The sequence below is a fragment of the Coregonus clupeaformis genome, chromosome 34, assembly GCF_020615455.1.
Source record: "Coregonus clupeaformis isolate EN_2021a chromosome 34, ASM2061545v1, whole genome shotgun sequence".
In the NCBI taxonomy this organism is placed as follows: domain Eukaryota; kingdom Metazoa; phylum Chordata; class Actinopteri; order Salmoniformes; family Salmonidae; genus Coregonus; species Coregonus clupeaformis.
Genome location: NC_059225.1, coordinates 32067770 through 32091903, shown reverse-complemented (window position 1 = coordinate 32091903; position 24134 = coordinate 32067770). Strand labels below are relative to the sequence as shown.

General features: G+C 42.1%; 1 protein-coding gene across 2 annotated transcripts in view; it reads left to right on the top strand.

The window, feature by feature from the left end:
• The first annotated feature begins 5002 nt into the window (after positions 1-5002).
• Positions 5003-24134, top strand: part of LOC121550015 (tyrosine-protein kinase yes) — a 46892-nt gene continuing 27760 nt past the window's right edge. Inside the window, exons 1-2 of one of the 2 annotated variants that reach the window (XM_041862068.2) lie at positions 5003-5458; positions 21092-21376. In XM_041862068.2, coding sequence (XP_041718002.1) covers positions 21100-21376 — 277 coding nt within the window. In that variant the 5' untranslated portion in view covers positions 5003-5458; positions 21092-21099. Of the gene's footprint in view, positions 5459-5897; positions 5995-21091; positions 21377-24134 lie in introns of those variants that run through there. The other variant, XM_041862069.1, reaches the window with a different exon arrangement.

The window sequence follows — 24134 nt, the reverse complement described above, 5'->3', positions numbered from 1 at the left end:
CTGCATTCAAGTGGTGATGTGAAGTAAGTGCATCATGATGAGAAAGGAAGATCATGAACCATCCAATTTTGCAAACATGATCAAATACTGACGATATAGACAGACTATACATTTTCAGTTAGATCATATTCACGACAATTCCAGACAGGTTGCCCTATGAATGCAATGTGTTAACAATTAAGTAAAATAATCCATAATAATTCAATGTACATAGACTATTTTGAAGGACAGGAAGGGAACAGAAATATAGCTAAATAGAATAGAATAGAATAACTTTATTTTTCCCAGAAGGAACTTTAGTTGTGGCAAGTCAGATAAGAGAAAGATATTAAAGCAACATTCACACATGACATATTCAAATGACATAGGAGGCATGTACAAGATAAACATAAGTAAAAAACAAATCTATCACAAGCTAATACTCTAGATAAAGTTCATGATTACATGGCAACTGTAAACCTACCATAGCCATGACTACTAAGAATATATTTTTTATCAAAAAGATATCAAACCCCGAAATATCGTCCCATTTTGGGCAGGGTGGAATTTAATAACAAGAACACAATCAATAACCAACCCATCATCATTTCCAAAGTGCAGGATGTGATGTCTGTCAGGAAGATTGATAAGGTTATTTATATCCCATAATTTCTGAGTCATGCCATAAAGTGTTTACACAGAGTGCTTCAGCTACTTCCTGTCATAATATGTGGCCACTCTGAAACCAACCCTTTCCCAGTTTGACAAAGGTTTACTGCAAGTCGTTCTGGATAAGAGTTTCTGCTAAATGAAATGTGAATGTTTGTTTGGAATATCCACCAAATCGTTAAGTGAAGCTAATGAACATTAGAGCCATTCCCAGCTGAAAGGGCTAATTGAGGCTGCAGCTGGCTGTTGCAACCACATAAGCTTTTACTGCAACCAAGAACAACACCTGACCACAATCTAGAAAACTTTGGATAAAACATTTGGATGATGTCAGCTTCAGATGAGTTTGATTAATTTTCTCTCTTCTGTTTACAGCGAATACAGTTTTGTGTTTTTCAATGGCATACCCCTCACAAAAATATATCCTCTTCCCAGGCTTTATTTTATGTGTAACTGACTCATAGAGTTTCACAGTGACTCAGATTTACTCAAGCCTTCTGATAGGATCAGAGTTTATACAGCCTTCATAACATCCATACATCATACAAACTCCTTCTGTCCTTTGTGTGTAGTGTGATATTGGCTACAGAACTCATCATTGGCCTTCACAATACCCCCCACTAGATCACCATGTCCACTGTTTGACTGAGTGGGTACACAAACATTCTGTCTGCTCAATCTCAATCTGTGAATGACTTTATGACCCACATCCAGGATTAGGATAAATTAAACCAGGCCATAGGGCATCTCTTATCATATTGAGTGAGCAACCAGGGGTGACTGAAAAGGCACATTGGACTCACTGTAATAAGAACCACTTTCTGTTGACAATAGTAATGACTCATTTATATAGGGTTGATAGGTGCAATATTTTATTTTGCAGTGGGCAAATATCTATCTCACTAGGGTGTGTGTGTGCGTGTGTGTGTGCGTGTGTGTGTGTAATTTATGCATGAGTTTCTTACAGCAGTGGGCTTTAATTAGATTTTGATTAAGAAATGTTTCTCAATTTTCTGTTATTGAAAGAATCAAATAAAGCTTCAAAACATTTTCCACTGATGGACTATATGGGTTTGATCGGTTTTAAAGAAATATCAAAACATAGATATCAAAACAGAACACTCATCAATGATAAAACGTTTACATTAAAGTCAAAGCAAAAACATAAATGATGAATACGTTCAAAAGCAACATTAACATGAATTGTTCATTGCCATATGTTAGCCCCTCAAATATCTGACATTGTGACGTAAAATAATATACTTCACAGAAATGTTACTCCAGCTCCGGGTAACAGTAATGGCCCTCTAATGGTGCGTCTCATACAGCGGAACATCCCACTTACAGTTCATTTCATAATTCATTTTAGTCATTTAGCAGATGGTCTAGAGAGCAGTTAACAGTTAGGCTAATGGTTATTAGGGTCCACAGACAGGAAATACAGACATGACATGCAAGACATTTAAAGAGACGGTAATTTTTTTTTTTACAGTGCCCTTAATTATTTAGGCTTAGGTTTAGGTTTAATTGGACATCTTGGTACATATGCAGAAACATTCATAAAATGTGACGTCATACAATATAAAACACAAGTAAAAGATATGATCAGCCTAACTGTATGGACAGTGAATCATCAATAAATTATTACTCATAAACAACAAATTGGCATACCACTAAATCAATAAATATGCATATCAATGTCTTTAGTGAGTATCTTTAGTGAGTGTCATTTGCATAGTTTGAGAGCTCTTGCCAAGAAAGATGTCTGGTGTCTTGTAGTGGGGCTTGTGGCAATAGAGTGTTGCCTTGAACTCAGATCATACTGCCTCTGTGTAGGGGTTAGAAACTTGTGCAGTGGATTTGTGGTCATGCAGGAGCACTTTAAAAGTCTCGACTGTGGCTTCATCTCATCTGCTCTCCAGAGATGGGAGCGAGTTGTAGAGAGTGCCAATGATGCGGCAGAATCGTCTCTGAATGCCTTCTAAGTCCTTAGAGAGACACTTTGGAAGGCCGGCCCACACTGGCGAGGCATACTCCATGATTTGTCAGGTATACCTGCAGTAGGAATTCAGTTGGGAGGCCAGCTCGTCTTGCCAGCTCGTCTTGCTACACTTAGTTCCTGGGTTTAACCTTTTCTAGGATATGCCTGATGTGCTCTTCCCAGGACAGGTCAGCTGACACCATTACACCAAGCAGGTGCAAGGTCTCCACACGCTCAACTGGGTGGCCATTTACAGCAATCACTGGTGGAGAGGCCTTGTCAGTAGCCCTAAAACTGATAACCATCTCCTTGGTTCTTTTCGTTCACATACAGGCAGTTGGTTTTTACCCACTCAGCCACTACTACATTGACGGCTGCTTGTGTTTGGCCAGGTAGCTTGCCAGGAAGCAACTCTGTAAGTGTGAGGTCATCAGCATACTTGACAGAGTGGATGCTGCTTGGGAGGCTGGAGTCTAGGGTGTTCATGCATAGCATAGCACAAACAATAGGAGGAGAGTACTCCACCCTGGGGAACCACAGCTGGACTGGCTGTGAGTTAGAAAGGCATGTTCTCCACCTCACGGTCTGCTTGCTGTTGATAGTTTGCCATAGTTTGCAGGACACCCCATGCTCTGCTAGAGTGAGGAGGAGCTGGCCATGGTCTATGGTGTCAAATGCTCTGAAAAAGTCTATAAAGGTTACATGAACATCCTGCTTTGGCACTTAGTTTGAGACGTTGTGTCACTCCTGTAGGAGCTGAATAAGAGCACTGTTGACCTGTTCTTCACAAATCCATGTTGTGAAGACTTGATGATATGAGCAGTCTCCTTCACCAGTATGTCATGTAGCAACCCCTCAAAGATGTTTCCCATGAGGGAAGGTGGGGTTGCTCTTCATTAGTTCCTGTTCAACGTCATTAGCCACTGTTCTACTATTGGACATCAATGTGGCTGCGGCATCTGTTGAACGTTGATAACAATGGCAATGACGCTGACGCAACCGAGTGACGTACTACTTTGCCAATACTTTGCTGCACCAGCTGGTGATTGTGCTACTCTCTCTCTCTCTCTCTCTCTCTCTCTCTCTCTCTCTCTGTCTCTCTCTCTCTCTCTCTCTCTCTCTCGTCTCTCTCTCTCTCTCTCTCTCTCTCTCTCTTTCTCTCTCTCTCTCTTTCTCTCTGCGCTTGTGTGTGTTTATTGGTTTTGTATGTAATGTGCAAGATCTATGTAGGCTGAATTAGGAATTTACATGGCCAGATAATTATTATATATGTTTGTCATATTTCTGCTGTTGGGAAGAGAATAGGATGTTATGCTGAAAAATATGGTGATAGGACAAGGCTATGTATGTTTGTGCATGTGGAAGTCAGTGATTTGTGTTTACTATAGATTAATGATCCAATACAAATGTGACTGAAATTACCCACTGTTCTCGTCATTTTGACAATAACTAGACTAAATTATTATTCAAATGACAAAAATGTGACATCATTATATTTTAGACAAAATTACTATGACTAGACTAAATCTTAAAAGGAGTGCCAAAATTAACACTGCGCTTCAGACATTTTTTTATCTGGCCAATGCTGTATCTGGGGGACAGAGGTTTGCCAGCGTGTTGTCAATAGCCTCAATGTTAGGGTTGTGCATGTTGTTACAGAGGAAAAGTGAGCACTGAGAATAACTCATTCCCTCTGAGTATCCTTTTTGTTGAGGGCTGAAGGGTTTATATTTATAAAGGGGATAATTATATAGGGTTATATTCCTATAATAATATTGTAACTATTATTATAATGAACCATTGTTACACTGTATTTACATAGTAGGCTAAGTAGGGTTACTTAGGGTTAGGGTTAGTGCTAAGGTTAGGGTTACTGCTGTAAGTACATTGCAATTCATTGTAACAATGATTAATTACAATACCAATTACACTGTAATTACAGGAGTAGGTCGCTGTAATTTAAAGTGTTGCCATAGGGTCTGCTACTTTTGTAGTCCCGATGTTCACATGAATTTAAAAATAATGTATTAGGCCTAAATGCCACAACAGGAGCAGACAGGGAGAATCAATGGGGAGCCCGCTGGATTTTGAGAAGATTATAGCAAAATATGTAACTAACCACCTCCCCACTCAAACAGTAGAAAAAGGCTGTTCGAACACAGATAATCCGATATTAGGCTACTGCCAGTAGGAGGCGATATAGCACCAGTTTTGGAGAGATATAATTGTATTAATCTTTCATAAAGAAATCCCATGAAACCTCACACACGGCATACATACGCATTTCTGGTTCAAACAATTACTTCTCCCTTTCAATGTTTTTTTGTTTCAATGTTGTTGTTGTTGTTTTTTTGGGGGGTGGGGGGCTAGTTAGTTGGGACTGTGATAATCATCCTACCAACAAGACATGGGTCTGCAGGGTTGGTATCCAGCTACGGCGTCATTCCCTGGAGTCAGGTCGGCCATGTTGTATTGGGGGTTGATGCAAGTTTAGAGGTAGGAAGTGTAGCTACAGGAACAGGGTTACTTTTGACATCATGTCGCTGGCCACATTTTGCTTGGGTTTTATGCATTGAGGCTTTCTGTCTGTGTCAGCCCCTTTAATCATTTAATTTATTCAACATTCGTCTTGCTTTGATTGAACTTCATTGTTTTTTCATTCACCGAGCACAAAAACGATTGAGAAAGGCTGATGATGTGTTGGAGGGAGTCGGGATGGGGGCGACTGTGATTTCCATGTTGGAATACTAGCAGATTTTGCGTCGAACCCAGAAATACATTGGAAATACAAATACAGGCGCATGTGACACGAGCGTGGATTTCTAAAAGGTAAGATTGTTTATCATGAGAAAAAATAAGAAGTTGACGATCAAATAGTCATGGTGGGCCTACCAGTCCTCTAGGATCGATTTTTCAAGGCATTGTCTGCACAATATTTCTGTCCTCAAGAATAGCGGTCAATAGCCTATTATTAAAGCTAAATTAAAATCTTAGTGTGATAAGTTAAAATCAGTGTTTGGAGATAAGCTTAGTGTAGTTCACAATAAGTCTATCTCTCTGGTTTGAGCCTGTGATTGAAGTTTTATTTGTAGGCAATGGCTTTAGTTTCCGTAAAGTCTGCATTCTTTTATCAAAACGTTGCGGGAAATAATTCCTTTCTCAAACCCGGACAATCGTTTCTTAATGGTAATCACGTTAGTGCAGACGATTAGTGTCCGATATCGCGAGACGGCTATTCCAATTCCGAACACATGGAACAGTTAGCTGAAGTAGCAACAATGTAGCATTGTCTGGACTCTATCACCGCATGGTCATGGTCAATTGTAACAAATCCTATTCTTGATTGTCCTGAAGATTGCTACCAGGTAATTACGTTAAAGCAACTATACGGAATGTGATTGGTTAGTTGAAGAATGTGCATCTGCAGGCTACACATAGTCCATTCATACACGATTGCCAGTACTGGGAGTAAAGAAATGAATTACCTCACATTCAACTTAGGTATAGGTCTACAGTAGTCATCCCTGAATGCATATATGTATGTTCAATTGGTAGAAGGGGGTAGAGTACAACCTCATAAAATAATACCAACTCCACACCACCCTATGTTAAAAATATCTGAGGCATATGCTTGAGCTTATAAAACGTCCAAATACTACAGCAGATGTTTGGAGTGGTGTCAGTTCAATGGAGAGAACTACTGAATACTGGTCCTCTGTAGCTCAATTGGTAGAGCATGGCGCTTGTAACGCCAGGGTAGTGGGTTCGATCCCCGGGACCACCCATACGTTAAAATATATGCACACATGACTGTAAGTCGCTTTGGATAAAAACGTCTGCTAAATGGCATATTATTATTACTGACTGACTATCGTTGCTGGGACGAAAATACTATGTCTGAAAGGTCCAAGGCCTTTAAGGAATGTTATGTCTACTGTGGCCTCGGGATTCAGAGCAACCTAGACATGACCAAAGTGCCAAATGTGACCCCCTAAGCTTGAACCTATTCACAAAGAAACTGTGATGCACCCTCTCGGATGAACCAACCATGTCTGATCTTGGATGCATTAAGCCATGCATTGTATCAACGTTAGCCTACTTATCAGCTTAATGTCCACTAGCATTCACTGTGTGTTGCTCTGTGATATCGGTTGCATTTAATGTTACAGTACAGAAATGACCAGGTATATAGGTTACTAAGACACGACATGGTAACCGCACAGTAGTAACCTTACAAAAGATTTCCAACCAAACTGATTGAGAAACCACTGTGATAGAAGAATGAGAACATCCGTCTCATACAGTAGGTCATGACTGGAGAGACATGGCTCTGATTCTCTAGACTGTCACTGTCGGTGGGAATGAGGACATTTCACACCCACGCCTGTGCCTTACAGCGAGAATGTCAGTTGGATCTGGGACAGATGTATTGAAGAGTTATGTAGCATGTGAAAGACACTGAGTGGGCTTGCCTTCTATGAGCTGTTAGTAAACTGTTCCAGCTGGGAGACGGGAGAGCTGGACCGTATATATACTAGGCACCAACGAAAGAAAATGGACTGAAATAGGGACGGACTGCCTGAACTTCAATAAGCTACTGTAATTTTCCGTTGCTACATTTTGCACTATTGAATATGACCCTGATGTCTTGGTAGTGTCTGTCTGTCGTGTCTACATATAACATATAGATCATTGTTGAGTATGGAACCAAGAAAATTGAGGGAACTCCTCATTACAACAGGGAGCCTATTGCTGAAGGAAGTAGCGTAGGATGTAGCTTAATCTTATCATCTCTACTGCAATACCAAGCAGTCAGCGAGTGACGTCAAGCTACAGTTGTGTACATTGGTGACTGAACACACAGTGTTTTAAGGAAGGGTTAGTAATGGTGGTGAGGTCACTGAAGTCACCACCACACACATTCACACTCAGGGCAAACCCTGAGAAGTAGGTGTTGATAGTTTAAATAGTCTTTCTCTGGCTGTTACTGTAAAACAAAAACAGAATGTGTGTGGTCACCTCCCACTCCTAAAATAGCTCCTACACACTCAAGATTGAACTCCTGCCCTTAGGTAGTCCTCCAAGGCCGGCCTTATAGAATGAGTCTGTGTTTACTGTCGACCCTGTGACATGGCTCTGCGTAAGCTCCAGCTGACCCTTGTATTGGCAGACACACCCAGGTATTCTGTGAGGCTGGCAGCCTGGCACAGCTCCAGAGGCGGAGAGATGTTCTAATTCCGGCCTTGCCAATAGTAGGCTAGGTGGTTTTTGAACAGCATAACACATTATACTGCGTCCTTAGTCTTGCATGTCACACTTGTAAGAGACTACATTAGGCCTAATACTGTAATTATGCTGATAGAATATGTCATCAATGTAAAGTGATTTTACATTTTAGTCATTTAGCAGACGCTTTTATCCAGAGCGACTTACAGTTAGTGAGTGCATACATTTTCATACTTCCTTCCTTTTTCATATTTATTGTATGACTGCAGTTTCCCATGGCCAGTTTAACCCTTGGCTTTGGAGGAATGCAGATGAAGACGCAGCATCTGTTGGAGATTTAAAGCATGGTAAAGCTGTAAGGATCCTCCCTGTCTACAGCCAGCGTGTCAGCTGCTAACAGCTGTCCATCCAGTAGGCGGGGCTACTCGCATACCCCTAGTTGCCGTGGAAACTCCCCCATCGCCCTCCTACTTCCCAGCCCATCATTCATTCAAACATAACGGATGGTTCTCCTTGCTTAACAATGGGCAGGTTTCCATTGACCCAGGTTTATTTGACAAAATCATTGTCGCCAAATAAATAATTGCGATGTGTAATGGAAAAGGCAGATATAGGATACATTTTCTAAAGATCGACAATCTTTATCCGTTCGACGGGTGGGTTTTCTTTATTGTCTAACTTTCTTTATTGCGACAAATGATGATGGGAGCTGTGTTTTTACTTTTGAAGGTATGGGCTCCCGAGTGGCGCAGCGGTCTAAGGCACTGCATCTCAGTGCTTGAGGCGTCATTACAGACCCCCTGGTTCGATTCCAGGCTGTATCACAACCGGCCGTAATTGGGAGTCCCATAGGGCGGCGCACAATTGGCCCAGCGTCGTCCGGGTTTGGCCGGTGAAGGCCGTCATTTTAAATAAGAATTTGTTCTTAACTGACTTGCCTAGTTAAATAAAGGTTAAATAAAAAATACATAAAAAAATTAAATATGCGGGACACGTGATGTAATCACTTAACTATAAGCTACGCTCCACATTTTAATTCTAAATGCCTACTGCTAGCAAAATAAAATGTAACAAAAAATCATGTTTCTTTGCAGGACAAGGATTGTCACCATTTCACCATTCAATTATTTCAGATCTACAGGAGTGCAAGTTTCACCAGGGCACGGACCGTGGCGATACGTTGGCACTTGAGAATTATTCGAATATGGCAAATATTTGTCAATTATTGCATTCTATACATGCTTGCTTTCGCAGGCTACCTGAGACATGATAGGTTGGAGGGCATACATACAGTCGGCAATTTATTAATGCGCAATTTGCCTAAATTGGTAATGGAAACACTTTAACCACTACATTTTTATTCAACGCTACGTTTATTTTTTGTGTGGCGTACATCCAGCTCTTTTTATAGACACAAGATAGTTAAATGGAAACGCACCCTAGCAGGCAATTGTCACATCTATTTTCTATGCATTCTAAATGTCAACAAAAAAAATCACTGGACAAGTTAATAGAAACATAGCTATTGTGTCAATTAGGACTGTTACGGTGACCGTGTGGTCCCTCTAATCACTCTGACATCAATGCAAATGTAATCGAAAATCTAATCAAACACTTAATGAGTGCCCATGAGCTCATGTTGTGCAACATTTCTATAGGCTATGCAATTGCGTGAGAAAACAGAGTTTTGATGGCCTCTATTCAAAAGAGGAGGATCCCATCAGCTTTCTATAGGCTAGGCCTACTATATTTCATTAGCAACTTTACTAATATTAAGCACAATGCTTCACTTTACAACAGGAGTATAGCCTACCTGGCAGGCATGAAAATGAACCATGGGAAAAGCGTCCTCCATTCTCTATTTAAGTGCATACTACTCCATTGGCTAGTTAAGTGCATAGATTACATTTTTTTTTTCACATGCCCCTGTTCCGAGACAGGTGCATGAAAGTGGTCCATATGAAATCAAAACTGATATCACACATATGTTAATTAGTATATGTAAAGACAACATTAAATTAAGAATAGTCTGATGGGTGACAATATTAGCCTATCACTTGTGAATGATGTATTATCACTTGTGAATGATGCCCAGCTTGTGCGTTAAGGCAAGAAACAGCGCATACCTTTTTTTGGCGACTTTTTCAAATCAGGGTCGCACACCTCATGTATCCTAGCCCATAGGCCTGTATGTTTTGATAAGGTTTGTATCACAACTAAAGTGGGCAAATAGCTTTTTGAAATTAAGCACATTAATCCGCTTTATAACCGGTGTAGAGCCTAACTGGCATACATAGGCTGCGCGTAAGTTTCAAGTTTGGGGAAGATCATTTTCACCATAAAAATGCACCTTTATAATAAAGCATTAAACGCATAATCGCATTTGCCGTCACTTTCGAGAACAGTGTTTTCCCGCTAATTGATTGCATTTAGGAGCATTCACATTTATAGCTACTGCTGTGCGCACATTGCTGCACTTATAATGTGAAAAAATAGCCTAATAGTTTATCAACATTTGAAGGTAAACGTTCAGCCTCATTGCTTTTAAAAGTTTTTTTGATGCGAGTGGTTGTATTAATTTGGGATCTATCGCATCCCCGATGTGTCTGTCTTCATTCACTTGTAGCCTACTTCTTAGCTGAAATGCCTGTGAGAAGGACCCGATCGTGTGACGGGCATTGGCTACATCTGAGAGAGCCATGGGAGTGAGAGGTGCTTCGGAGCACGGCAGCCGGGAGAAGGGAATTATAATTAGCCTATTATATTCAGCCCAAGGACACAACAAAAAAGGCATGGATTTTTTAGGGGGCATTACAGCCACACAAGGGGGATGCCGCCGGGAAATCTGAGCCCTGGTGAGAATATTATCAAGTGCTTGTCAAATTGTGAATGAGAGATTGATGAAGTGTGTGCAGATTGCGACTTTTTAGAGTTCAACATCAAAACATATAGCCCAACGTTTGTCTCACAACTAAAGTAGCATAAATAACTCTAAATTAAGCATATAGCAGGACCTGTTTCCACGTAACACAGAATAGCCACGTGCACACTTCCTTTGAAATCGTTTGGAGAAAATATTAATATTTTATTAAGCTATGTTCAATTGTATTCTTCATACTATAAAATAATCCCACGGAATTCTAAGAAAATCCTGTCTGCTAAATGAACTAGTGTAGCCCACAGCCATATGGCATAGCCAGATCATGGCTTAACATAAGGACAACTCAGAGTATGCTATTCTGTTCTTCTGAAATAGACTACATTTTCTTAATATCATGTTTCTTTAGACATGTCTAAAATAAATAATGGATTTATTGTAATGGTGTAGGCCATATTAAATATATTTATTCAAATTTTTTAAATGTAGATGTTCCAAAGGTCTGCATCAGTGGCTTGTAGGCTACGCGTGGAAGCCAGGAGATGCTAAATGTGTTTATGCTAATTAACGGCAGTTATTTGCTTGACAATCACCGGCTGACAAAATTTCATGACCACCACAGCCCTAGTGTCAAGCATTGTTTCTATATGTCACTAACTGATATGCATTATTGTCAGGCATCAGCTTTGTCTAAGTTGCCTTGTTTGGTAACAATAACCATGTCTCAGAACAACAAGGTTGACTGATATTCATCAGCTAACCACTTTGGCTGTTTGTTTCTTTCCCCCTGTTCTCCCTCTCTCTCTCTATGTCCTTGGTAGGAAGAGCACATAGAGGTGTCATTGAGATGGCCTCTTGGCTGTACTGAATGTGTGTATTCATCAGTGAGTTTCCTTAGTGCACACACTCATTTGTGTGTGTGCACGTACACTTGTGTGTAGGCTATGAGCATGCGTTTGTGTGTGTGTGTGTGTGTGTGTTTCTGCCTGCCTGCAGTCCTCTCAGTGAAAGCCACAGCAGGTGGCCTGGAGCACAAAGGCCGGCGGAAGGAAGTCTGGGCCAGAGTGATCTGTCCATTTCTCACTGACCATCCCAACACTCCCTCCATTTCAGAACAGACAACACTGGGGATTCATGTCCCTCTTTGCTATTAGTTCTAGTCTGGGTGCCAGACTGTTTCTGCTCTCTTGCCAACTCCTCATGGAACTGTAATGCCAAATAATGACAGCAAAGGAGTTGGAAAGAACACAAAACAGATCTGGGACCAGATCTGGGACTCGGTCCAGTCCTCAAACAGCTCTACCTGCTGTGCAATCATGCCATTTTCAGCATGATGGAACGAATCCTAACTTACACTTAAGTCGAGTTTGAACTTAGTCATGCATTGATGACGTAATGCGAGACTAAGTGGCAATTCGTGGAAGTTAGGATTCGCCCCAATGTAATCAACTTGTCTAGCGGAGGTCTGATGCAGAACTCTGGAGTAGGGTGAAGTTGCCCCTAGACGCTGATCTTTGGTCAGTTTCACATTTCCCCACCCTTGATACAGTATGTACTGACCCTAGATAATGTATGTACCTAGGGGAAACTTCACCCCAGAGCCAGGCTGTTTAATGGTGAATCAACAGTTCTCCGCTCACCTCCATGTTATCAACCCAGGGCCTTTCATGAAGCTTGTGTGGAATTTCCAGTTCTTTCCCACTGTCAGGAAAGGAATGGGCCAGGGGTGGAGGATACGATATACACAGAACCTTCATTCCACAGCAGTCTACAGTAGAGGTCTTCATGGATCCACCTGTACCCAGGGTCCCCTGTAGCTCAGTTGGTAGAGCATGGCGCTTGCAACGCCAGGGTAGTGGGTTCGTTTCCTACGGGGGGCAGTATGGAAATGCATGCACTCACTTAACTGTAAGTCGCTCTGGATAAGAGCATCTGCTAAATGACTAAAATGTAAATGTAAAATGTACCCAAATACCAGAGACCCAATCCGGGACACGAGCGGGTCTGGATCCAGAATTCTAAATAATGTAATGGGTCTGGGTCGGATCTGATATGATTGTCACAGGTCTCTGGTATATGTAATTTTAACTGATTTGTCCGGAAGGACCCATACAGATCCGAACGCGACTGCTGCAGTAGAGAGAGAGACATGATATAATTTATGCTGCTGCACTTTGCTTTTCACGAAAGTGCTTGTTGTTGTTGGCCAATCATAAGTCATCAAAGTGGCAATAGGCTACAGTCATACAGGCTACAGTCAAGTTAGGAGATATCTAATCAGTGGAGGAAGATGGAATTAAAATGATGGAATTAAAAGTTAAAGGAGAAGGATAGGCTACAACAGGTAGGCTGCTACTTTAAATTCTGAATGCAGTTGTTGCTTGTAACTGTGTAGGACGAGAATGTGCATGCAGCCTCAATTAGCCTAGCTAGCTAGCTAGCTCTACTAGCTTCTACCGGTCAAGACGGGCACTATTTAATTATATTGGATGATAAATAACCTAGCTATGGCAGCTCTTAGTCTACTATAGCACAAGTCAGCTTGGTTGGTTGTTGTCTCTCCCTCTCTCCTCCCTGTTCCTGTGTCACTCGCTCACACTCACAGTAGCCTACACACACAGCACGGCCCCTGCTATAACGTCACCTCGCTACCTCCTCTCCCTCGCGCTTTATCAGCTCCGGTTAATAAAGTAGCTTAAAAATGTACTTTTCTGCTGCTTCTCTCACCCGGATTTAACCGGGTCCATTTGGAACGCATCTCTATGTTAAAAAAATGAATTTATGCATAGCAGGTCCGGATGGGAAAGCCCCAGGTCCATTTTGGAATGGGTCCAACATACTATAGTTATCTTTTGCCATGTTCAGCAGAATTGGTGAAGGTATTATCTAATTTATCAAATCCTTCAGACGGGCCTGGACATGTACTGGCTTAAGCAGGGGGACACGTCTTGCACTGCAGGATTTGAGTCCCTGGCGGCGTAGTGTGTTACTGATGGTAGGCTTTGTTACTTTGGTCCCAGCTCTCTGCAGGTCATTCACTAGGTCCCCCCGTGTGGTTCTGGGATTTTTGCTCACCGTTCTTGTGATCATTTTGACCCCACAGGGTGAGATCTTGTGTGGAGCCCCAGATCGAGGGAGATTATCAGTGGTCTTGTATGTCTTCCATTTCCTAATAATTGCTCCCACAGTTGATTTCTTCAAACCAAGCTGCTTACCTATTGCAGATTCAGTCTTCCCAGCCTGGTGCAGGTCTACAATTTTGTTTCTGGTGTCCTTTGACAGCTCTTTGGTCTTGGCCATAGTGGAGTTTGGAGTGTGACTGTTTGAGGTTGTGGACAGGTGTCTTTTATACTGATAACAAGTTCAAACAGGTGCCATTAATACAGGTAACGAGTGGAGGACAGAGGAGCCTCTTAAATAAGAAGTTACAGGTCTGTGAGAGCCAGAAATCTTGCTTGTTTGTAGGTGACCAAATACTTATTTTCCACCATAATTTGCAAATAAATTCAGTACAAATCCAAAAAAAAAAAATCTCATTTTGTCTGTCATAGTTGACGTGTACCTATGATGAAAATTACAGGCCTCTCTCATCTTTTTAAGTGGGAGAACTTGCACAATTGGTGGCTGACTAAATACTTTTTTTCCTCACTGTACATCTTTAAATAATAGCTCCTAGCTATCATAGCTCCTCTAAAGCCCTGACCCTTCAATCTGGGCTGACCTTTGGGATCACACAGAAGTGTCCCACTTGGGCCCTTTAATCTTATCTGTGTTATGTTTTTTACATCATAGTATTTCTACCAAACATACTTTAAAGAAAGTTTTGTTATGGACATTCGCTTTTCCTCTGTAAATAGAATATATGTCCTGGTACAACACCGCTCTAAAGGTTATTTAACTCTGTGCTACTGTGGCAGCCAAACCTGCCTGCGCACGAAAAACACAGTGCACCGTTCTCGAGACAGCGGGCTATTCACTGGAGAGACAGAGCACCAATCACTGGTATGGAATACATATTAGGAACTTCGTCATTCCTTCTCCTCAGATCTCACCTAGTCAAGTCTCACCCCTGCACTAGTCAAGTTTCACCCCTCTTCAACCCTCACCCCTCCCCTAGTCAAGAATCAACCAGTGGCGTAGCGCAGTTTCGCGAGGCCCCTACACATTTTGCCATGGGGCAGAGAGATAAATGTCCAGTTTTATAGCTAATCTCATGCTATTCTACACATTTTGCCATGAAGCTGAGAGAAAATGTTGCTGTTTTAAAGCTAATTTACTGTAATTCTAAACATTTTGCCATGGCTTATGACGTATTCATATGCTATCTGGGTGGCCCGCAACCAATTTTTTTTTTAGCCCGGGCGAAACACTGGTGAGGAAACACCTAGTGAGCACACCAGGGGTGAGGAGGTCAGAGGTCAAGGAGCCTCAGGTGGCGGTGTAACTCCAGGTCCCTCTCTGTGGAATTTACCGTTCAGCTGAAGCAACTCCATGGTGAAGTTCCCCTATGTACAGATCTTGGATCAGCTTCCCCTCCTCCAATCTTTAGTGGGGACAATGAAAAACTGACCCAAAATCAGCGTCTAGGGACAACTTCACCTACACCAGTTAAAGCATTCCAAATGTACTAGGGTATAATCTGAGCCACAAGATCCCTATGCAAATCAGGTCTACACTTCTGACGACAAAATGTGTTGCGTTTTCCTCAGCTTGCTACATAGCGGTATTTGCTGTCTTCTTAAGCAAGCTATTCCTGAATCTTTCGCTGTCTCAGAACACAATGCTTTTGATTTAGACAGAGGGAAGTATGAGCCAACTTCGACCTAGTTTTGAAAGGACACATTTCTATTTCAACATCAGCTAACGCACTGTAATGAAAGACATCCTGAGAAGTCTCTGAGCTTTTCCCTGATAAGACAAAACAACACATCTATGGTCTGCATTTATTCTGGCTCTCCTTCAGATCAGACAGAGGAAATGTTTGAGGGTTGTAATAACAGAACTTTTCCTTTTTCAACTCTTTACCTCGCCTAGTTACAGTAATATTTCCTGGTGGACTACTTGCTACACTGGATGACACAACTGGAAATCCTTTCATGTATGTGTGTTGTTATGCTGTTATAGGTTATATGCTCAGGGCAACGGGATGCTGTCAGTAATTAGAACATGTTACTAAATTTAGCTCCAAATCACCAAACATTGGCAGTTTTGTTTAGTATTTTTGGCTCTGTAATGCACGGGTAATGAGAGCCTCTGAGCATTTTAGATCCTTGGAATTGATGGTTATTAAGACTTAAGGCTCCTCTGTGATTTTGGATGAATGGGAAATCATATGAGTACATGCCCTTTAGGTTACATTGTGAACTCGCTCTTCGTTCATTATGATCTGAAGATAGCTAATATGGGCACCATTTCTCAGAATGCTGACTCCTTCAAACTTACGTAGAACTGGCTCGTTCTCCAAACAGTGTTATAACCTTTAAAGGATTGTTATACTGTATTTATAACCGTAACAATATCCATGGATCGTAATGTTTTATGTTGCATCAACACTATTCCTGTAATCTCAGTCAAACCTGGGAGCTGGAGTCAGAGGGCCTTAAAGAAAGTGGGTGAGAAAGAGAATGAGTGGTCTGGTCAGACTAAAAGGACCATTCTTCCTGGAGTTGTAGGCCTAGATCGTTCAACTCTAGACCAATAATCTTGAAGGCATGCAACATGTAGGTTGGCTTGGGTGGTATACCGTATATACCGTATACCGGGGTATTTGGAAATAGCCACAAGATGGTTTTTCAATACCGTTAAAACTATTTCTTTGCAGTTTTTCAATACATTGTAATATTTGTAATAATTGTTTTGGTAAATACCTGCAGTCAACTTGTGCAATGTGTTTGATGCCACATGTTTGATGCCATTCCATTGGCTCTGTTCCGGCCATTATTATGAGCTGTCCTCCCCTTAACAGCCTCCACTGCGATACAGTTACATATCGGAATATTATCTTTGACGATATACAGTACCAGTCAAAAGTTTGGACACAGCTACTCATTCCCGGGTTTTTCTTTATTTGTACTAATTTCTACATTGTAGAATAATAGTGAAGACCTCAAAACTATGACATAACACATATGGAATCATGTAGTAACCAAAAAAGTGTTAAACACAACAAAACATATTTGAGATTCTTCAAAGTAGCCACCCTTTGCCTTGATGACAGCTTTGCACAGTTTGTGTCCAAACTTTTGACTGGTACTGTGTTGTATCGTTTTGACAATATCGCAGTATTATTTTTGTGCAAGTTGGCTGTACCTGTACCAAAACGTTTCCTTCAGAGCTTGTTCTCCATCTTCTTTTTAAATAGGGAGCCAATTCGTTTTCAGCGCTTTTCTTTCCATGACAGATCAAAACTTTTTTTCTCATGGCTCTCTCTTGTCCCTCTACAGCAGACATATGGTGAGCGATATGTTAGAAACATTGAATCTGAATAAAATCACAGTAGCGAATCGCAATACATATAGAATTGTGAATCGCAATACATATCATATCGGCACCAAAGTATTATGATAATATTTCATCGTGAGGTCCCTGGCAATTCCCAGCCCAAGCTCTGAGTTGATCATTATCGTCAGTATAGTCTCTACACTGATCAATGCAGAGTAGATGATATTGCAGTGCATGCCTATCTCATCTCGCCTTGTCTAATTTCTCCCCCCTGGTAATCTGCTCTCTGTGAGAAGCTATGGTTGGTGTTGAAGACTACAAAGCATGATGTGGGCTAAACCCATAATGTCATTATGTGTGTGGGCTGCTTTAACTGTCGCCTGTATAGATTGTGGGTTAGCTGTGAGCTGATGAAGGCTGTCAGCCAAAGCCCAGCCACCCCAGATCACATCATCACAGCCAAGAGTAGTGTTAAACTCCTACGGGACAGAATCCATCAGATCACCGGTAGCCTGAAGACATTATCCTTCTGGAGGACTAATGTTATTGGATCACAGGAAGGATCTACACAGACAGGTGGCACAAGGTGTATAATTAACTTCGGTAAATGAAGAGAGCGCTATAGTGGAAGGAGTAGAAGAAGAAGAAAGGCTACGGAAAGTAGCTGGGCATACCATTCAAGCCCTCATGCCCTCATCTGTTCTTCAGATAGTTCCATCCCCCACCCTCTGTCAGCCTACGTCCACCACACCATATATGGAAGCGGGTTGTTATGGCTCTCATCATCCTCACAGCCAGCGCAAAGCCTCCCTCCTCATAATCCTGCATGCAGTTGGCCAGGGGACTCTCTCTCTCTCCCTCTCAACAGGCTCTTCTCTGCGCTGACAGTCACCCATGTGAGAGGGTTTGGCACAAAGCCCCAGCCCACTCTCTGTGTATCTCTTTGGCACACACACATAATTTTTTTGATCTCTATATTCAGAGCAAATCTCTTCCGCTCTCTTTGCCATGCAATGGTTTTTTGCTCTGATTATCAACGTTTGTGTATAGGAGGGGGGCTATGGGGATTAGTGTATGGGCGAAAGCATGACATGAGATGAAAAACAATCACTTGTAATACTGTACTAGGCATATTCATGGCTATATGAACCTGCTGCTGTGCCCATTTACTTAGAATAGGAGAAGGGTTTCACTTAGGCCATGGGTTAGGGAAGGGGCTTTTAAAACAGCTTGGGTGTGAATGCTTGGATCATAAGATCATGATCCCCTCCTCTGCTGTCTGTTTATACAAATGCGCCAGAGGAACAGGTGTGTGCGTGTGTCTACCCAGTTGGGTGCTGCTGAATATACACTGCCTTTCCAGCTTTACGTCTCTGTGTTACAGCCAGCCGAGACTAATCCAGTCAAGTTTTCTCAGCGAGCTAGAGCTCACTCACTATATGACTGTGTATGACTCACTGTGACGTAAGGGCGAAGTTGGCGAATGGTTGACTGCGTCTCCGTTAGAAGAATGCTGGAACAGATGGTCTCTGAGTTTTATGGAGATGTTGTAAAGGAAAAGATGCAGGCTGGAGCCTTGTGATGTAGGCCTGGAACTGTGCGTTATGGTGTGGCAAGATAAGTGCTGACCTTGCATCTCTGGGCCACTTCTTTCTGATGGTAAACTTCAAACCAACCACAGTCAACCAACCCAACCGCTCTACCCACCAGGAGCCCAGCATACCATCTCAAGTTAAAGGGGAGGGTGGGTTAGCCTCCTTTTGAAGGGAGGGCTGGTTCTGTACTCATGTGGCTGACAGAATTCCTTGGCCTCCGAGCTTAACATCTGAGATTAGATTTATATGGACCAAGCCTTTTCATTTATTTGCAAATCTGCGTTCACTTAAAATAGGCCTATCAGATACTTTGACTCCATATCGATTTGTAAACAAAAATTAATTGATAATAATTTTTTTTGCTAGGTTGTGTTCACCTGCTGTACCTGCGCCGAAACACTGGCATTTGTCATCCCATAGTTTGTTAATCTTCTTTTTAAATAGTGAGCCAACATGACTGATCAAAACACATTTTGTCATTGCTCTATCTTGTCCCTCTACAGCAGACATATAGTGAGCAATATGTTTGGAACATTGAATCGCAATAAAAATCACAGTATCGAATCGCAATACATATAGAATCATGAGAATTGGAATACATAATGTATCGGCAACCAAGTATCGTGATAATATCGTATCGTGAGGTCCCTGGCAATTCCCAGCCCTACTCTTAAATCAAGTACCGAAATGTAATTCGAACCATAGCATGCCATAGCATGCAATTTATTCAGTGTACTTGGCAGTTCTACTGCTGACGAACTCTGTGAACTTCTGCGATTCCCTTTCTCTCTGTCTTCTAAACCAGTGTTTCACAATCATAGGGGTGCAAAATCCCGGTAACGTTCCCAAAATTCACAGGTTTTCCAGAAAATATTCCTGTAATCAGGAGGGAATAAGATGGAAATCTGGGAAACCTCTAACCAGGATTTCTGGAACATTTGGGAAAGTTACTGGAAAGTTACTGGAATTTTGCCCTATACGTCCCTGGGATGTTGCTGACTGACAGTCAGCTCTCAAGAGTAAATCAAAGTTCTCCTTCAAAGTAAGGAATTAATCATAGCTTGTTTGCAAGAAGGCTCACGATTTCAAAGAAAGCTATCCACCTCCTGGTAGAGAAACGATAGAGAATCCTGGCTGTAACCCTCAGACTAGGGCAGCTGTTTCTGGATCAGTCAAATCATCCCCTGACTGGAGCCTGTTATAGGAGCGTGTCTGATGGCAACCGTATTTACTGGGCCTTCTCTTCACAAAGGAATGCCTTGACATAACACTGGCCAATTCTGTTGTAGGGAAGAATAACAACAATGCAGATGGGTCAAAATGGCAGTGTAGATGTGTTGTAGCTTTTTGGACATATGGTTTCACGTAAGAGTCACTGGTGATTTAAAGTGACATGCTGATTCGCCAACCATCCCCTGAAGTATGTACTTGCACACGTTCTTGCATGGCTTTAGCAATGGTGGAAACTCCCTCCTGCCAATGCTTACACCATTCCTTTTAAATCCATGACCGGGAGTGTGCAAGTGCACACTTCGGAAGAAGGGTGGAAAATTGGGACATAACCTAATGTACATGGAGTTTTTAATGTCTGGTTTGCAACCCTTATTGTGATGTTTGACCCATAAAAGAGGCAGCAAATGTTTATTCTGGGAAGATATTCTCACTATTTAGCCAACAACAGCACTGCATTTCAGATGCTGTCAATTGGATATTCATATGTAATAAACATCTCCTTAAGTCCTACAGGTATACAACACAACAGCCCTAAACCCACTTATAAAACGTCTTTAGACCGTCAACACAACATGCATGTATTTTGCATTGGATATACTGGACTAGTGCTGTCTCACAGTCTTATGGGTGTGCTTGAACCCGATCATGTTTTTGATTATGACCATGTAACATGCGTTAGGAAGAGTGACGCTCTACAACCAAATCATTTCAGATCAGATTTAAGATTTGTGTCCTAGATTTATAGAGCATCTGGGCTTGTGGCTTTAGCAATAAAATGGCAACAAATGGTTTATGACAAAAAACAATTTCAAAATGAACATTTTATAGACATACATTCGTCTAGGTTGTGGGACAGCTACAGAGGTAGTCATCTCATTGTTTAAGGAATCCTCCTAACCAGTCCATATGTTGTAATACTTAATCATTTTTAACCTCTAGCTCTTTTTCCAACTCTTTCTTTCATCGTCGTTTCGACTGATGAAGTGCCACCCCTGCACACTCAACCGATCACGTCTATGCCGAGGGTGACACAGGAGTGAATACTGTCCTGAAACTAAGCTCTAACTAAGTGTGTGTGTTTCCCTCCAGACGTGACCATGGGCTGCATCAAGAGTAAAGACGACAAGGGCCCCACCATGAAGTACCGGCCGGACAATGCTTCGGCCTCGGACGTCATCGCCCCCCACGTAGGCCCCTACGGGCCCGACCCCACCCAGCTGCAGCAGAACCAGCCACCTTCCTCTGGGCCCACCACAGGCTTCAACCCCCACGCTATCACCCCCTTCGGAGGAGCCTCCATCATGACCCCCTTCGGAGGGGCATCCACCTCCTTCACCGGTGCTCTCCCCGGCGCATTCCCCGGTGTCGTCTCAGGTGAAACTTGCCTACTATCCACATAATCCTAAATGTAGATCTTCAAGCATAGCCTACCATGAATTTTCATGTGAATCACGTATTTACATTTTAGACTTGCCTACTATTTACAGAATCCGAACTTGAGATCTTGAAGCGTAACTCGAGTTTTGGTGCAATCACCTGTTGACATCAATGGATGATTTGTGTGATGCATGTATGCATGTATCTTTCAAGTGTGGATTTCTTTTCGTACCTGTATGCCGTTCTATCATAACAACAATGCTATATACAGTGGGGGAAAAAAGTATTTAGTCAGCCACCAATTGTGCAAGTTCTCCCACTTAAAAAGATGAGAGAGGCCTGTCATTTTCATCATAGGTACACGTCAACTATGACAGACAAAATGAGAAAGAAAAATCCAGAATATCACATTGTAGCATTTTTAATTTATTTATTTGCAAATTATGGTGGAAAAAAAGTATTTGGTCAATAACAAAAGTTTCTCAATACTTTGTTATATACCCTTTGTTGGCAATGACACAGGTCAAACGTTTTCTGTAAGTCTTCACAAGGTTTTCACACACTGTTGCTGGTATTTTGGCCCATTCCTCCATGCAGATCTCCTCTAGAGCAGTGATGTTTTGGGGCTGTCACTGGGCAACACAGACTATCAACTCCCTCCAAAGATTTTCTATGGGGTTGAGATCTGGAGACTGGCTAGGCCACTCCAGGACCTTGAAATGCTTCTTACGAAGCCACTCCTTCATTGCCCGGGCGGTGTGTTTGGGATCATTGTCATGCTGAAAGACCCAGCCACGTTTCATATTCAATGCCCTTGCTGATGGAAGGAGGTTTTCACTCAAAATCTCACGATACATGGCCCCATTCATTCTTTCCTTTACACGGATCAGTCGTCCTGGTCCCTTTGCAGAAAAACAGCCCCAAAGCATGATGTTTCCACCCCCCATGCTTCACAGTAGGTATGGTGTTCTTTGGATGCAACTCAGCATTCTTTGTCCTCCAAACACGACGAGTTGAGTTTTTACCAAAAAGTTATATTTTGGTTTCATCTGACCATATGACATTCTCCCAATCCTCTTCTGGATCATCCAAATGCACTCTAGCAAACTTCAGACGGGCCTGGACATGTACTGGCTTAAGCAGGGGGACACGTCTGGCACTGCAGGATTTGAGTCCCTGGCGGCGTAGTGTGTTACTGATGGTAGGCTTTGTTACTTTGGTCCCAGCTCTCTGCAGGTCATTCACTAGGTCCCCCCCGTGTGGTTCTGGGATTTTTGCTCACCGTTCTTGTGATCATTTTGACCCCACAGGGTGAGATCTTGTGTGGAGCCCCAGATCGAGGGAGATTATCAGTGGTCTTGTATGTCTTCCATTTCCTAATAATTGCTCCCACAGTTGATTTCTTCAAACCAAGCTGCTTACCTATTGCAGATTCAGTCTTCCCAGCCTGGTGCAGGTCTACAATTTTGTTTCTGGTGTCCTTTGACAGCTCTTTGGTCTTGGCCATAGTGGAGTTTGGAGTGTGACTGTTTGAGGTTGTGGACAGGTGTCTTTTATACTGATAACAAGTTCAAACAGGTGCCATTAATACAGGTAACGAGTGGAGGACAGAGGAGCCTCTTAAATAAGAAGTTACAGGTCTGTGAGAGCCAGAAATCTTGCTTGTTTGTAGGTGACCAAATACTTATTTTCCACCATAATTTGCAAATAAATTCATTACAATTCCAAAAAAAAAAAATCTCATTTTGTCTGTCATAGTTGACGTGTACCTATGATGAAAATTACAGGCCTCTCTCATCTTTTTAAGTGGGAGAACTTGCACAATTGGTGGCTGACTAAATACTTTTTTCCCCACTGTACAGTGCCTTGCAAAAGTATTAACCCCCTTGGCGTTTTTCCTATTTTGTTGCATTACAACCTGTAATTTAAATTTATTTTGATTTTGATTTCATGTAATGGACAAAATAGTCCAAATTGGTGAAGTGAAATGGAAAAAAAAAATCACCCCCTTTGCTATGAAGCCCCTAAATAAGATCTGGTGCAAACAATTACCTTCAGAAATCACATAATTAGTTAGATTGCACACAGGTGGACTTTATTTAAGTGTCACATGATCTGACACATGATCTCAGTATATATACGCCTGTTCTGAAAGGCCCCAGAGTCTGCAACACCACTAAGCAAGGGGCACCACTAAGCAAGGGGCACCACCAAGCAAGCGGCACCATGAAGACCAAGGAGCTCTCCAAACAGGTCAGGGACAAAGTTGTGGAGAAGTACAGATCAGGGTTGGGTTATAAATAAATATCAGAAACTTTGAACATCCCACGGAGCACCATTAAATCCATTATAAAAAAAATTGAAAGAATATGGCACCACAACAAACCTGCCAAGAGAGGGCCGCCCACCAAAACTAACGGACCAGGCAAGAAGGGCATTAATCAGAGAGGCAACAAAGAGACCAAAGATAACCCTGAAGGAGCTGCAAAGCTCCACAGCGGAGATGGAGTATCTGTCCATAGGACCAATTTAAGCCGTACACTCCACAGAGCTGGGCTTTATGGAAGATTGGCCAGAAAAAAGCCATTGCTTAAAAAGAAAAATAAGCTAACACGTTTGGTGTTCGCCAAAAGGCATGTGGGAGACTCCCCAAACATATGGAAGAAGGTACTCTGGTCAGATGAGACTAAAATTGAGCTTTTTGGCCATAAATGAAAACGCTATGTCTGGCGCAAACCCAACACCTCTCATCACC